The 17260-nt window shown below is 45.4% G+C and overlaps 1 protein-coding gene across 2 annotated transcripts; it reads right to left on the reverse strand.

Annotated features, from left to right (window-relative positions):
* Positions 1–12313: 12313 nt before the first annotated feature.
* Positions 12314–16490, reverse strand: LOC306893927 (uncharacterized protein). 2 transcript variants are annotated; one of them, XM_079456098.1, is made up of 7 exons: positions 16231–16490; positions 13902–13973; positions 13638–13781; positions 13401–13553; positions 13141–13290; positions 12917–13039; positions 12314–12570 (listed from the first exon to the last, which is right to left on the reverse strand). In XM_079456098.1, the coding sequence occupies exons 1-7, from the start codon at positions 16256–16258 to the stop codon at positions 12500–12502; spliced, it is 741 nt and encodes a 246-aa protein (XP_079312224.1). In that variant the 5' UTR covers positions 16259–16490; the 3' UTR covers positions 12314–12499. The 2 variants fall into 2 exon arrangements, with proteins under 2 accessions (XP_079312224.1, XP_079312223.1); XM_079456097.1 differs by lacking the exon at positions 16231–16490 and having other exon boundaries at positions 13902–14100.
* Positions 16491–17260: the final 770 nt, after the last annotated feature.

Genomic DNA, 17260 nt, shown 5'->3' on the forward strand with positions numbered 1-17260 from the left:
ATCAAATCTAATGCAAGTAAATTATGGATTAAGGGATCGGTTCTGGGACCCGTGCTGTTCTCCATATACATGCTGCCCCTCGGAAACATTATTAAAAAATGTGGAATTAGCTTCCATTGCTATGCAGATGATACTCAGCTATATATCTCATCAAGACCAGATGATACCTCCTAGCTATCCAAATTGGCAGAGTGCATTGAAAATATACGACATTGGATGACCTGTAATTTCCTTCTTTTAAATTCTAATAAAACAGAAATATTACATATCGTACCAAAGTAATGTAAACCCAATATTTCGGATTATAACCTGCAGGTTGAAGGATGTACTATTACTCCAACAAATACAGTAAAAGATCTAGGCGTTATATTAGACAGCAACCTGTAATTTTGAAATGACATCTCAAATGTCACAAAAACAGATTTTTTCAACCGTAGAAATATTCTGTGTGTTGCTGACGCGGAGAAGCTTATTCATGCATTTATGACCTCAAGACTTGACTACTGTAATGAGCTACTTAGTGGTTGTCCTGCATCATCAATAAACAAACTTACAGTTCTAACCAGGTCCAGAAAATACGATCACATAACCCCAATTTTATCAACCCTTCACTGGCTACCCATTAAGTATCGTATTGACTTTAAAGTTCTTTAAATCACTTATAAAGCCTTAAAGGGTTTAGGCCATACCTACCTAACAGAGCTTCTATCACACTACAACCCATCACGCTCTCTAAGATCTCAAAGCTGTCTATTGATAACACCTAGAATAACTAAATCCACCAAAGGGGGGTCGAGCTTTCTCATACGTAGCACCTAAACTCTGGAATAGCCTTCCTGATTTTATTCGAGGATCAGACACACTTGCCCAGTTTAACTCTAGATTAAAGGCCGGTGGTCCGTCCTGCACCCAGTCCTTCTCAGCCGGCCTTCCTACCGGTGTCTCAGCCGGCCCTCCAACCTACGGCCTTGCCCCAGCCGTTCCCTACTACGGCTGTCCTGTCTTGCCCTACCCCTTCTAGTTCCTCCCACTCCAAGAAAGGTATCCCTACCATGCCCAGACCTTCCTACTAAGTCCCCACCCAGTTATAGTGTTCCCAAGTTTGTCCCACCCATTCCGCCTCCCCCCTTCTCATTGATGTTTATTTATTGTCCAACCCCTATCCCTTTTTGTCATGTCAGCCCTGCCCTTAGTGTGTTCTGTTCTGTGTTTATGGTGTCTGTCCTCCTGTCTGTCGGTCTTGTCATGTTTAGTGTGATCTTGAAGAACTCATGGAGGAGTTCTTTAAGGCGGGGGTTCTGTCATGATCCTGCCTCTCCTTGTCTTGATTTTCGAGTCTTGTGGCAGGATCAAGTCAGTCCCATGTGTTTTGTGTGGAGAAAGAGCATTGTTTTGGTTTGTCACGCCATGCTCTCTCTCCGGTGTCACGTCCTTTAGTCCCGCCCCCTTGTTTCATGTTAGCGGCCCATTAGTGTTAGTCTTGTCACCAGTCCAGGTCCATCTTTCCCTTAGTGTTTCATTCCCCTCACCTGCCTTGTGCAATCCTCTTGTTAGCTTTCCCTTAGTGTTTCATCCATGTCACCTGCTGCCACTCTCCCTGTGTATTCAGTCCTCGTTAGTGTTCCCCTTTATCAAGCCACAGTTTCCTCTGTCCCTTGTCGGTTCATTCTTCACGTTTACCCACCTTCGTCTGTCCTGATACCCTGCCTTCCATTGGAGTTATCTTGTTGCTGTTTCAAAGTTTGTGGACTTATAGTTTATTTATTATTCTTATTAGCTCGTTTGTTTTGTCCCCCTTGTGGGAAGTTTTAGTTCCCCTTCAGTCGGTCTCTCGACGTTGTGAGAGACTGACTGGGGTTTGATCTTGAGAACCTACCTTCTCCGAGATAATTAATTAATAAAACGCCAATGGGCTTGGCGAATGGCACGCGCACGCCAGTCTCCGCCCCGTGCATACGGGTATAAAGGAAGATGGCGGCGGTCATTCACTCATCCTTTGTTCTTCGGAACCTGTGTGTTTGCTGATGCTACACGCGATACTCGACTTCGAGAAAAACCTGCTGGATTTATGACGCGGAGCAGCGGACTTCTCCTTTCGGTGGACTTCCCCTGGGCGTTTCGGCAGAAGGCTACAGACCTTAAGAGGTAAGTCCCTCCGGCTACGAGCATGTTTCGTAGCTGTATCCTTGGGTGCGACAGACTCATCCCGGAGTCTGACGGCCATGATTCCTGTGTCACTTGCTTGGGGCTCAAGCATGCTGAGGCAGGTTTTCACTGATGCAATGTCCCGTGTGTGCGGACATAGCAATCAGGGTGTTGCGGTCACGGTTGGCTACGTTCTTTCGAGCGCTGCCACCACCCCGTCTGTTTCCCAGGCGTGTTCAGCTGCCGTTTCGGCGAGGTTGACCGCTTTGGCGAGCGGCGGGGGTGATTTAGGGACGCGATAGATGTCGCTCCGTCAGCTTCACGCTCGCGGACCATCTATACCCCTTCACGCTCACCTGGTTCGTCCCCTACGAGCGGCAGACGGCCGTCTCATAGTGGTAAGACTTCGCAAACGGATGATGACGCTATCTCTGTCGCTGCGTCGGACAGCTGCCTGCTGGCATCGGATGCGGAAGAGAGCTCCGGAGGAGACTCGGGCTAAGATGTCGGCCATGCTTTCCCGGGCAGCCGCGTGCATCGGGTTGCAGGGTGTAACAACATCCTCGCCGGAACGCTCGCGGCTAGATGCGCGGTTTCGGGGGCGTGGTCAAAAGCCACGCCCCGCTCCGTTACCATTTTTTCCCGGAGGTGCATGACGAGCTTGCCAAGTCCTGGAATGCGCTCCTTTTGGCGCGTTTCAGGCCGGAGGGCTCTGTGGCTGTGACTTCCCTGGTTGGTGGGGCAGCTAGAGTCTATGTTGACGTTCCCCGCGTGGAGCGTGCAGTCGCGGGCCACTTGTGCCCGCAGACAGCTGCCACTGGGGGGGGCTCGACCTAGACTCCCGTCCAGAGCACGTAAGCTCTTCGACACTCGTCGAAGACTTGCAGTGCTGCAGGACGAACCGCCTCCGCTCTCCACGCCATGGCGGTCCTCCGGGTTTTTCAGGTAAGTCCTGAAGGATTTGGACGACGGGAAGTTCGACCCAACTCGTATGAGAGCTACGTACTGCCACAGACCTCGCGCTACGAGCGACGAAGGCCACGGCACGTGCACTGGGTCGGTCGATGTCCACAATGGTGGTCCAAGAGAGGCATCTGTGGCTTAGTCTTGCGCAGGTGAGCGGCGCCCAGAACGTCGGTTCTGGATGCGCCCATCTCGCAAGCAGGGCTGCTTGGTGATACCGTGGAGGACGGCAGTTCTCCGCGGTCTGGCAGACTGAGGCGATCGAACAGATCCTGCCACGCGGCAACGTGCCCGCCAACAGGTCGGCATGGTCTCGGGCACAGTCTGGTTCCCAGCAGCCCTGCCCTCCTGCGGCGGCCCTCCGGTTAAGGAACCTCCCAGAGGACGACCCACCAGAGGTGGACCCCCGCGGAAGAGGGCATCTGTTCCCCGTCAGCAGCCCGCCAAGAGGCTCTTTAAAGCGGCCCTGACGGGACGAACCAGGGGGAGATTTTACTGGGCCCGAATCCTGGCCTTTCCAATGCCGGATCGGAAAAGGACGCTGCCTGCCGCGTTCCATCGAGTCTGGGCCCTTTTCAGGGTCCGGCGCCCACATACTCTCAAAGAGACAAATCTCCCCTGGGTTTTCCTCCACAACACTCTCGTCCAGACGGTGTATGGGATGGATCGGGCCGCCGACCGCAATCTCCTCCGGACATTGCGTTGGGCCGCCTGAAGCAGGTAAACATACAGAGCCGTCAACCACCCTGGGGGTCCCTCCTGTGCGAGGTGACCGTACTGTCAGCCACCGAACCAGCCTCCCCCGGCACGGTGAGGCAGATTGTCCCTCTGGTCCCGTTGTCACGGTTCTTGGGCGCTTGGTAGCGCACCAGCCCGTCACACTGGATAGAGAGGACGGTCCGTCTCGGTTACTCGATCCAATTCGTCAGGCGCCCCCCCAAGTTTCGTGGCATTCTGTACACCTCGGGGCGAGGAGAGAATGCTTCCGTACTTCGGCAGGAGGTCGCCGCCCTTCTGGCGAAGGGTGCGGTCGAACCCGTCCCTATAACCGAGATGTCGTCCGAGTTTTACAGCCAGTACTTCATCGTGCCCAAAAAAGGGCGGGGGGCTGCGGCCCATTTTTGGATCTGCGGCACCTGAACAAGCACCTGCACAAGCTGCCGTTCAGAGTGCTGACGCAGAGGCGCATCCTGGGCTCGGTACGTCACCAGGATTGGTTCGTGGCAATCGACCTGAAGGACGCGTACTTTCACGTCTCTATTCTCCCCCGACACCGGCCGTTCCTACGGTTCGCGTTCGAGGGAAGGGCGAATCAGTACAGGGTCCTGCCATTCGGTCTGGCCCTGTCTCCACGGGTTTTTTCCAAGCTAGTGGAGGCTGCCTTAGCTCCTGGCAGGGAGCAAGGCGTGCGAGTGCTAAACTATCTTGACGACTGGCTTGTCTTGGCACACTCGCGAGATGTGTTGTGCACGCACAGGGACCTTGTGCTTCGGCACCTAGACCGTCTAGGCCTCCGGGTCAACCAGGAGAAGAGCAAGCTCTCCCCCGCGCAGAGCACCTCTTACCTCGGTATGGAACTAGACTCTGTCCGTATGTCAGCACGTCTCACCAACGAGCGTGCACAGTCAGTGCTGCGTTGTCTGAGGTTGATCAGTCAGAATCCCTCGACGCCGCTGAAGAATTTTCAGAGGCTCCTGGGGCACATGCCGTCCTCGACGGGGGTAATCCCTCTCGGGTTGATGCACATGCGGCCGCTTCAGCACTGGCTACAGAGTCGGGTTCCCTGGACGGCGTGGCACGCCGGCACCAGGCGGATTACGGTAACGCCTCAGTGCCTTCGCACTCTCTTACCCTGGTCAGACTTGACCTTTTCTCCGAGCGGGGGTCCCGCTCGGACAGGTTTCGAGGCGTGTCGTGGGAACGACAGACGCCTCCCTGCAAGGGTGGGGTGCGGTGTGCAAGTGGGCACGCAGTATCGGGTCGGTGGACAGGTCCCCGACTGCGTGGGCATATCAACTGCCTAGAGTTGTTGGCAGTCCTTCTGGCACTGAGGAGGCTCCAGCCCCTCGTGCAGGACAAACACGTGCTAGTCCGGTTGGACAGCACGACTGCCGTAGCGTACATCAATCGCAAGGCGGCATACGCTCACCGCAGTTATCACAACTCGCCCGACGCCTCCTCCTTGGGAGTCAGCAGGTGAATCCCTGCGGGCCACGTTTCTTCTGGGCAACCTGAACCAGACAGCCGATGCGCTCTCTCGACAGTGTACTCCCCACGGAGAGTGGCGACTCCATCCCCGTGCAGCCCGGCTCATGTGGGAAGCGGTTCGGCAGGCACAGGTGGACCTGTTGCCTCCCCGGACTCCACCCATTACCTGCTATGGTATTCCCAGACCGAGGGTCCCCTCGGCACGGATGCCCTAGCACACAGCTGGCCGCGGGACAAGCGGAAGTACGCCTTCCCCCCCAGTGAGCCTCCTTGCACAGGTCCTGTGCAAGGTCAGAGAAAGGGGCATCAGGTTCTGGTGAGTGGTGCCATACTGGCCCAACCAGACCTGGCTCTCGGATCTGGTAGATCTGACGACAGCCCCCCTGGCCCATTCCCCTGACGAAGGACCTTCCGTTGCAGGGGAAGGGCACGTTGTGGCACCCCAACGCAGGCCTCTGGAACCTCCATGCCTGGCCCCTGGACGGGACGAGGGCTTGCCCGTTAGTGGTCCGGGAGACTGTCTTACAGGCTAGAGCCCCGCCTCTAGGCGGTCATACGCTTATAAGTGGCGCCAATTGTCCTGGTGTTCTCCCCGGGAGGAGAACCCGCGGAGTTGCCTGATCGGATCAGTGCTGACCCGCAGGTAAGTATCCCCGTCAGCACAACCTGGTCACCAGGTTCCTCAGGAGCGCGAGAAGGGTGTGTCCACCCTGGCCGCGCTCCGTACCCTCTTGGGACCCTAATGGGGTCCTACAGGGCCTTGGTACGGCCCTGGTGAGCCCCTAAGTATTGCCAATCTTCCTCAGTCGGATGAAAGATGCACTCTTTGTGGCGCTCACCTCCATCAAGAGGGTGGGGGACCTACAGGCATTCTCTGTGTCCCAAAGGTGCCTGGAACTCGGGATCGGTAATTCTCACGTGGTCCTGAGATCCTATCCCGACAACGAGCCCAAGCTTCCCACTACTCCCTTCCGGGACCAGGTGGTGAACCTGCAGGCGCTCCCCTCCGGAGAGGAAGACCCAACCTTTCTATGTGTTGTGTCCAGTACGCGCGCTGCGCCTCGGTCTGGACCGCACACAGAGCCTCAGAAGCTCTGAGCAGCTCTTTGTCTGTTCTGGGAGACGGCACCCGGGGGGGGCTGTCTCCAAACAGAAGTGGCGCACTGGGTACCAATCCCAGGATCGCCGTGCCCGCTGGCAGTGAGAGCCCACTCCACTCGTGGGCACTGGCACAGGGCGCCTCTCTGGCAGACATTGTAGAACTGCGGGTTGGGCTACGCCCAGTACCTTCACGAGATTTTACAATCTCCACGTGGAACCAGTTGCAGCACATCCCTTAAACGCCGCCAACGTTTAGGGTGGGCTCCTGGTTTGGGCGTACGCCTGCGAAAGCGCCTTCTCCCCTCACCAGGTGAGACTAGTGCGCTATTGTAGCCTACCTACTTTCCCCTCTCGGGCGAAGTATAGGCATTCCATCCATCACTAAGCATTGCACTTGGTAACAGACTGGGCGGAGCCGTCTGTTAGAACCAGGTCCGTTACAGGTAGAGTCATCCCTGCTCAGGCAGACCCCTGTATTAGGACTAGTGCCCCATACGTAGTGACTCCCCTTTGGGTCGTCCCGTGTGTTGAATTCCTCACTCAGGATTTCCCGATTGGTGAATCTGTGACCTCCCCGCCGGTGGTAATCCCACCTGGATTGTCCCCCTATTCGGGCTAACACCGTTCCGCATGTTGTTCTCCCCGCCGGGGAGACCATGTCATGTCTCCACATGTTCCTCCCCTCCGGGTAGGATGTGGCCTCCGTAGCACACTCTTCTAAGAGGAGAGCAGTGTTTCCCCAGTGTTCGGCTCCGGACAGCTCCTCGCTACTAGAGGCTTACGCCACTGTCCGTGAGGCCGTCAGTAGAGGCTTCTCGGTATGACCAATACTATATGACTGGAAGATCACGTCTCGCGGTAGCACTCTGGGACTCGCTAGCCCAGTCAGGGTCGCTCCGCTAGAGGTCGTGATATCGGTGCAAGCGCTGTGGCGTTTAAGATTGATCCCCAGTCAGTCTCTCACAACGTCGAGAGACCGACTGAAGGGGAACGTCTCGGTTACGTCTGTAACCTCGGTTCCCTGATGGAGGGAACGAGACGTTGTGACTTCATGCCACAACGCTGCACCGAATCACTGCAGTGAACGGGAGTGCCCTCTCAGGTTCCTCAGTACAAAGGGTGAGTGAATGACCGCCGCCATCTTCCTTTATACCCGTATGCACGGGGCGGAGACTGGCGTGCGCGTGCCATTCGCCAAGCCCATTGGCGTTTTATTAATTAATTATCTCGGAGAAGGTAGGTTCTCAAGATCAAACCCCAGTCAGTCTCTCACAACGTCTCGTTCCCTCCATCAGGGAACCGAGGTTACAGACGTAACCGAGACGTTTTCAGTCTTGTTTTGTTTTTGCTCATGTTTTCCCCATCGAGGGTCTTTGTTTAAATAAAGTTTTATTTAGCAAACAGCTGCCTGCGCTTGGGTTCTGTCCATACTTCATAACATATTTTCCTGTAAAGCTGCTTTGGAACAATGCACATTGTGAAAAGCGCTATATGAATAAAAATATATTGAAACGACTTGTATTTCATATAACTAATAACTTTCTTTTTTAAGTTAACCAATATACAACTAGATTCTATTTCATTTAAGTTTAAAAAATGAAGGAAGCGGCAATTTTTTTTACAGTATAGTTTTATTACAGTAACCATGGTTTATCTATGTTCTTTTTTTAATCCATGGTTGTCAAAACCATTGTTATTTTGCGGTAACCATGTTGTTTGTTGTTTTAGCTGTAGTTAAACCATGTTTTTTTGTTTTGTTTTAAACCATGGTTCTTTATCATAAGAACTGAACATGCTATACACTTTAAACAAGTGAACATTTTCTCAACTTTAAATAGAAATCACTGATACTGACAATGAGCAATTTTGACTCATGCGTGGATACACAAAAACATATATGCAACGACAGTGTTTTACCAAGGCTTTGTTATGGTGTTGCTAAGATGTTCTAGTGTTTTTTTAGTTGCTTGCTATGCGTGGGTTGCACTGGTTGTGATGTTTGCTCTTACGCTTGCACCTTAACACCCCATACCAAAAGCACAACTTAGCAGTAATATTCTTTGTATTTGTTGTTTACTAAGAACAAAAATGATTGACACTTTGTACATCCTTTTTGACCTACAATATAGAAATAAAGGAATGTGTCCTTATTTAACTCATTTCTACTTTCATAATCTGGCTTTGACTTTAACTCTACCAAAAGTATAATCTGCCAGTGATAAAACTGTGAGAGATGATGAGACACATGAAACACGTGAGATTTTTGATGTTAAGTTTTTAGTATATTTACACGAGGGGTGTATTTTGAGTTTGGGTATTTTGGCTAGTGTCCTGGGCTCATTATGATTGGTCATTGTGCTTTGAGATGTTATATTTTCAGAATGCGTACATATCAGGCTACAGAAATACATGGCAACAGCGAAATCTACTGGCACACAACTGCAAATACAATCAGACAGACATTCTCACACAGACACACGCGCGCACAAACACCCCTCCTCGTGGGAACTGAGTTTCTGAAACTGTGACATTTCGAGATAGAGGTGATATGTGTTTACTTCAACAAAACTTAAACATACAAAACGTAAAAAAATGATAAAAACCGCTACAAAAACATGACTACAAAGTATAACCACATGAGAAGATCAACAAATATAACGTAATAACAGACACAATTTTAGTCAGTGTTTGCTTTATGTCCTGTGAGCTTGTGCATTTTATGTATACCGAAATTCAACTCATCAACCCCGATACACTGTACTTTTTGACAAGTAATTGAAGTATTTTTTATACAGACTGGGTTAGGACCACAATCGATGCTGTTCTCCAACAGCACTGTAAAAACATTCATTGATGTCTGAAATAATCAAAAGTGAGGTTACACATCACATGTAACACATCAGTATGTTACAAACTGTTTATACTTCGAATCCTTTGCTGTAAAGTTGCCAGGTGGCTTGAAGCCTTTATGACAGTGACAGTAGTAGCTGCCTCTAGTGTTAAAGCAAACCGCATCATCTCCACAAATTGGATCATCAAACTCACTCTCATCCTCATCTATAGCAATAAATGAAACAGCAGGTTAATAGCAAATGCACAAATTACACCTCTATTAAAGCTATTGAGGAGAAAAGTGGTTGTCAAAACAACAAAAGAGAGTCTATATGCTTCTACAGGCTTCTTGAAGAGATAAGATGCATGTTTTTGTATGTTGTCATGAGTGTTATGATTGTACCTACACACTTTCTTTTCATCTGTAAGTATCCAGGTGCACAGGTTTGTGTCAGGACACTTTCTTTTCTTCTGTAAGTATCCAGGTGCACAGGTTTGTGTCAGGACACTTTCTGTCAGAGCTAACAAAAAAATGATAGGAACAAATATCAAGAGTCTGTTCTTCCTCATTGCAACCCATAGGCAATGGGACCCATATATTAAACATAGATAAACATTTGTTTTCATCGTTTTGGGCTTTCTGTACTAAACTGGATGGCACAACCTTGAAGCCCAGAGCCCCCACGGGCTCATGGTAGTCAAGGGCCTCTTGGCTCTGGCCCCAATGGGCCGGTCAGTAATGCCTCCCTGGTTGCATATAGATCCGTTTTTCATAGTAGGTAAGAACCAAGAGATAATTTAATCGATTCCTTTTTTTGTCTGTTCTGGGTGTGCGCTGTGAAAACTGTTTCTTCTCGTTTGGGTGGATGCTGAAAGACTTGTACAGCACAATGCATGTGATTGTAGATTGATAATTTAAATTGGTTGAGTGGTTGTACAGTGCGTTATCCCCAGAATGAGATTTATGTCTAATTTAATTATATTTTTTGTTTGTCTAATCGGAGATCACAAAGATAAAATTAAAGAGGTTTGTGAGCTCGCAACCACGATGTCAGACACTGTTATATTCTCTGGCCCCCTCCCTGCTTACCGTGGTGATGAGATACGTAGCAGACTATTTTTTTTATAAATAACTGGAAGAGTTTTGAGAGCAGACCTGACCTGTTGAAAAGTGACGGTCTCCACCCCTCCTGGGCTGGAGCTTTTCTACTGTCTAGAAATATGGCACATAGTCTTAATGCTAAAACTTGACTCAGGTCAGGTCAGGAAGCAGAGAGAATGGCATAATCAATAGTCTGCTTGCTGTCTCACCTCACAGAACACACGATAAAGTTGCTGCACTTTAACTCTTTTAGCATTTCCCAGAAGTCTAATCCTAAATACAATTCTTTTGAAGTCATGGTAGTTCATGCATCAATACCTAATACTAAGGATAAAACATCTTTAAAATTTATTCTGGCTATTGTATATAGGCTTCCAGGGCACCACACAGATTTATTAAAGAATTTGGTGGGTTCTTATCAGAACTAGTTCTGGCCGCAGACAGAGTCCTTGTTGTTGGTGACTTTAACATTCATGTAGATAATGATACAGATGCTTTAGGAATGGCTTTTGAAGACACTCTTAACTCCATGGGCGTTAGACAACATGTGTCAGGACCCACTCACCTTCGTAATAATACTTTAAATGTAATACTGTCTTACGGTATAAATGTGGATGACTTAAAAACCCATGATCAGAGCGAAGACATTTCGGATCATTATCTGGTATCATGCTTGCTTCACTACCCTATGGCTGCAAATCAAACTCATAGTAACAAACATGGTAGAGCAATAACTTTGATTACAAATTGTGCTTTTCTTGATAAATTGGCTGTATTGTCTCAAATCTCTAGCATGAGTAATAACGTTGAAGATCTTGACTTTACCATTGAAAATGTTAACGCCACCTTCTCGGAAACCCAAGACATAGTTGCTCCTCTGCGCTTAAAGAAGATTAAAAATGACAGACCCACACCGTGGTATATTGAACAAACTCAGGCTCTAAAGAAAGCGGCACGAAAATGGAGCGCAACTTTAGGAAAACTAAATTAGACGTATTTCGTACAGCATGGAAGGATAGTATTTTCGAAAATACAGGAAAGCCCTAAAAACGTCTAGATCCGCCTACCTTTCATCACTAATAGAAGAAAACCAGCATAACCCTAGGTTTTTATTTGATACAGTGGCTAAATTAACCAAAAATAAATCGTCAACGACTTCTGAATCTGTATACCAGCATAGCAGTGATGAATTTATGAACTATTTCACAAATAAAATCCAAGATATTAGAGAAAAAATTAAAACTATGCAACCCGAAGTGAAACCCGCTGAAGAAACGACTTACTACAGCGCCCCTAAGGAGAAATTGCGATCATTTTCTACCATAGATCACAATGAGCTATCTAAAATCATTAGATCATCTAAATAAACTACATGAATTCTAGAACCTACAAATCTACTGAAAGAGATGCTCCCAGAAATTATAGATTCTCTTCTTAGCATTATTAACTAATCTCTGACACTAGGACATGCGCCTTAAGCATATAAAGTGGCTGTTATAAGGCCCCTTGTCAAAAAAAAAACATGTCAACCCTTGAGAACTTTTAACAGTTTTTCTCAATTGTTTACACACGTTTTCTGAAAGCATGCCGCATACTCTCAGAACTCTACACACAAATTAAAAAACACAAACACAATGGGCAAAACCCCTCAATTCTCCTGCAAAATGAAACTTTACATTCAAAACAATGTTCTTTCTTCTCAAAATGGTATTTTGTTTTCAAATGACACAAACAAACCATCATATGAATAGACATTTATAAGAACCAGTTGAACACTGATGTGCTCTTCATAAAACACTATGATGAATGGAAAACACTTCTCCATTCATCATAATGACTTTGGTCTTTATGTGGTTCAGTGTTACACTTACTACATACAGTACATACATAAGTGTGTTGTAAAATATTTTTAGTATATATATATATATATAAAACAGTTTTTATAGTCAGAACACACAAATACACAATAACAAATATATTTTATTTTTCCAACAAAAACTATGTACAGTGTACATCACAACCAACACAAGTTGCATATACAGTGGTGTACATACAAAACAACAGAAGAATTTACTGTATACAGTTACAGTAAAAAACGATGCTGCATCTTCTCTTCGGTTTGGGTCCGGCCACAGCACCTCATCCACATCACAAGCAATGTTTTTCAGTCCAGCCATGAAAATCATCAACTGCTATATCTCCACGTGTGTCTTCCATAGCTTGGAGAAGGGGTAAAGGCGTTTGTGACAGGTGTTTACACATGTGATGAGTCAGTGTGGATATTTGAATGGCAGTGTGTTCCTTGTGAAAACAAGAGACTTTTCTGCCCGAAAATTGTGCCAAATGCAGAGAATTGTGTGTAGTGTTTTATAAAAAGTGTTTTTTAGAACTGCAATGTGAGTGTAAAGGAGGAATTGTGCTTGTAGTTTATTGGTTCAGGGGGTTGGTGCATGAGTTACATGTTGTGGTCATTGTGTCTCAAATACCAATATTTGTGTGTAAACAATCGAGAAAACCTGTATAATAAACAGTGATTAAGGATGAAAGTGTTATTTAGACAATAACCTGTGCATTTTGTTTCTTTGTGTCCATAGTTGGTGAACCCCGACTTGCACACACATTCGTGGCCTTCTTTGCCAATTTTGCAGGATCCTTCTCCACAGATAGACGGATCAATGTCACACACACCTTCAATGAAATGAATCAACATGTCAGACTGGATTATTCTCAAAACTCCTTTTTTATGTGAAATCAAAGATTTTTATACATTGCAGTTGTAATGGACTTACTCTCACAGCTCTCTGAAGTGGCATAAGTGAAGTTAGTTTGTCCTGACTTTAGTCTGAAGCCTGGAGCACATGTACAATAGTGATCTCCAAGGGTATTATGACATAATGCATTTTTTCCACATGAATCAGATTCTTGACACTCATTTATATCTGTGGTAGATGGGAAACAAAAACATGTCAACATAAAACTCTCACAGTAAATGATGAGCAATGCTCTACAATAAAAAGCAAAAAAACAGTAGCCTGTGGTTGTTTCTTACCCAAACACTGAACCGCTTGTCCATTGATAAACACCTCTGCTCCATTGCTGGAAATGTAGCCCACTTTACACACACATGCATAACTTCCCCCAAAATTTGAACAGTTTGTGTTAGGACCACAATCGATGTTGTTCTCCAAACATTCATTGATTTCTGAAATAGGCAAAAGTGAGGCTCGGGTGTCTCTGCTACACAGATATCACATGTAACACATCAGTACATTACAGACTGTCTTACCTTTGCATTTTATTGAAACATTTGCTGTAAAGTTGCCAGGTGGCTTGTAGCCTTCACGACATTGACAGTAGTAGCTGCCTTCAGTGTTAAAGCAATCTGCATCATCTCCACAAATTGGATAATCAAACTTACACTCATTCTCATCTATAGCAAAACAAGACAGCAGGATTGTAGCAAATGAACAAAATAGTGCTTGTGTGATTCTTGAGGAGACACTGTATGATTCATATTTTTGTATGTTAGCACGTGTGTTTTAGTTCGTACCTACACACCCTAGTTTTTTCTGATACCTTTTTCCAGGGGCACAGGATGGCACCAGGGCACTTTCTGTCAGAGCTAACAGAAAAATGATACGAACAAATATCACGATGTTCATTGCACATTTAAGTTGCCGGAATATTAAAAGAATAAAATCAACATTGATATTTTAGATTTGTTTTCATGTAAATCACAAAGTCACCAATGTTAGCCTGTCCTAATGTTAAAGATCAGACTGTTAAAGGGCAATTGGGTCAGCATTCTACACGTTTAGCGTTCGTAATGTCTATTATTTCCTATATTTAGGAAACAATTGCAGCACACAACATGGACAAGAGAATCAAATAAATGAAAATTCAATTTAACAGAGTCTTCTTCCGGTCATTATATAGTGCTTTGGGTGGGGCAGAGTGTAAAGTTGTAGTTTGTGGATTTAACCCCGAGTGGATGGGCAGACCAACATGTTCTGACCACAGACAGTCACCAAAACAACAGTGACACTTTAAACAGCCACACTGTGCTACACACACATGTCCTAAATCTCAGAATGCAATAAAAACCCACTACGGGCAAGAGATACTGGGATGAATGGTCTTCCACTGAGTTTTCTCAGCATGCATTAGATAGACAGTTTCCTATCTGCCATTGGAGATGAGGAGCTGCCAAATGACAACCATGTGTCTCTTCAAGTGTAAGTGATACAGGTCCCAATAAATATATTCCTTGTGGCTAAATTGTGGTGTAACAACAATTGTTAGCTTATTAGGGCCTAAGTCGGGTCACATTTTAAAATGCTTTGTCATGTACTATATAGGACGTACCAATGTAATGCATTACAGTCATGATACGCAATTTTGAACTGAGAGCAAGTATTTAATTTCCATTTCTCTCATTTCCCAACCCACAAATGTCCTGTCCATCTCAGCTGTGTGGAGACATGAAACACCTTGGATTTCCTGATTCTGTTTCCGAAAATCATTTTTCCATCGTCATAATCAAAGCCAAATAACTTCAATCTAAGTTATTTGTATTATTTGCATCTTACTTATTTTCCAGCAGTACCACATATTGAACCTGTAAAGCCTGTTGAAGTCTTATTGTACGGCCATTTCAGTAACCTCACTATTCTCTTCACTTAAGGACTAAATGTAGACTACCATCTTAAAGTTTGGAAACACTTAAAAATCTTTTCGTCTTCAGGTGTATGCTTAAATGTTTAGAATTACTTTTGTCAACAAAAATATAATTATGGCAGCATATTTATTTCATTCACTGGAAAACAAACATTTTGATTTTGGTTTTGATTCCTTTGAGATGCTTTTAGTCAAAACATATTTCCTACAGTTACAAATGTGTTATGTCATGGTTTTCATGGGTTAAAATAGGTGGATAAAATATAAATAAATAGTGTTTCCGATACAAAACTGTACATAAGTTTGGAAACACTTTCTTTTGTAGATATTTCAGTACCTTTTAGACGTAGAACAGTAATCTCATCAAAACCATTAAATAACACATTGGTAACTGTGGGAACTATTCTGTGACTTAAATCAAAAGAAGTCAGAATCATGATATATTTTTGCAAGTTAACATTGTTTGGATCAAATTTGCTAAATCATTCTCTGGTCATGATCTCATCCAGCCTCTTGAAGTTTTAAAATTGGAAGCTTTTTGAATTGAAAGACTTTTGATCTATTCAGGGCTTTTATTGGCTGCATTTGACTCATTATTTGGTCACCGATTAAAAAAATGTATACATTGTTGAATTCTAATGAATGAAATGAATATGTTGGCACAGTTATATTTTGTCGACAAACACCTGAAGGTGAAAGGATTTTTAAGACCATTAGAAACATTTAAAAAAAGATGGTTCCTGAAAGGTTCTTTGTTGTGGATTGTTACTGTGTGGAAAACACAATCCATGTTTCACACTGAACACATTTCACATCTTCAAAGATGTTTTACAGTTATTTGTGTGAAGCAGCGAGTGAAAATGTTTAAAGATGTAAATATACAGATCTTTTTGAGTAAACAATGGTTGTTCTGTTCTTTCTCTATACAGTATCATTCCCATTCAGCTGGTGTTTCCCAGATTTCTAGACCTCGTGGGCCCTGGTGCAGAAACGGTCCCATTCTGACATCATACTTTCCTATCTGTGCAGTTTCCTCTCACAGTTCTCTGTTTTGTGAAGCTGCCTTTGAAACGGCAACAAACATGCAATTGTTGACAGAACCGCCATGTGAGTTCCCCAAACTGCACAGACATCTGTTACATATACTGTTCAATCATCAGTGGAAATCATGAAGCGTAAAATGAGCGAGAAATTTGACTCACCCAGAAGCAGCAGAAACACAAGCCTCATTGTGATAGAATGAAAATTCTCAAAAATACCGCAAAATAGCAATTCAACAAGAAGCCTCCAATATTGATGCTACGAAAGAAAGTCCACAGTTTAAAGTAACTTTCAGTTTTAAGTCCTTCCAGAATGATCTTTAAGTTTCAGGTTCAAGCATCATCACCCCTCAAAACTGAAAACATCAGATGTTCCTTCAAAGCAGCTCTTGTGTGTTTCTTGCTGACTTTAGATGTGTCTCAGAGTTTTGTGCAGTTGAATCACGCCCCTTCATTTTGGCTGAACTTTAGAGAGGACGCTTGGGGAGGGTTGTCTGTTTGCAGCTAGTGGAAAATAAAATGACGTGTGGTGTGAAGTAACTCAAGCCACGGAGAGCTTTGCCTAGATGTGATTCTGCACAATACAATGCTTGGCAGAACCGTTCCTAAGTCCATCAGGGAGTACAAAAAACCATCCTTTTCACTTTTTTTGTGGGAACACAGATGCAACAGATTTACTTTATGTGAGAAGGCTCATGGTGTTCACGGTGTTCTTTGATTTCCTGTTCTCGTGTTGTCATACTAACATCTAAACACTGAAGCGTACTATCATGATGTTTTATCGCAGATGTGGTTACTAAAACAATTGCAGAAATATGTTTGGAGGCAGCTACCCCCCTTTCAAACACTTTAGCCAAACCATTTCGCGTGTACATTCATACACAGACTGATTTAGTGAAGTCGCCAAAGGACTGGACATGTGACAGATTTACTGCCTCTTTTTGTCCTGCTATAACTTGGGCTGACATTAGGGTTAAATGTGTTCATACAATGTATTGTAGATGTGTTCCACTGGGGCAGATTGTTAAATGGGATCGCTCATCAGGTACTGTCCCATACACTTTAACAATGGGACTCATTTCTGCAGCGCTGGCGTTTCTGAGCGATCTGTTGATTGATTCTTTGCCGTCATTGTGAAACAGGAATGTCTAACTTTTTACATCATATTGTAAAATTGTACTTATTAGTAACC

Source organism: Barbatula barbatula (genome assembly GCF_947034865.1).
Source record: "Barbatula barbatula genome assembly, chromosome: 5".
NCBI classification, from domain to species: domain Eukaryota; kingdom Metazoa; phylum Chordata; class Actinopteri; order Cypriniformes; family Nemacheilidae; genus Barbatula; species Barbatula barbatula.

What these genes read in the sequence shown, in the direction of transcription:
- LOC306893927 (XM_079456097.1), bottom strand. Translation starts at nt 14,013, where the DNA reads ATGAACATCGTGATATTTGTTCGTATCATTTTTCTGTTAGCTCTGACA. An exon ending in GAAAAAACTAGGGTGTGTAG is followed by an intron (nt 13,782 to 13,901) that starts GTACGAACTAAA and finishes GTTTTGCTATAG; the next exon opens with ATGAGAATGAGTGTAAGTTT. An exon ending in CACTTCAGAGAGCTGTGAGA is followed by an intron (nt 13,040 to 13,140) that starts GTAAGTCCATTA and finishes ATTTCATTGAAG; the next exon opens with GTGTGTGTGACATTGATCCG.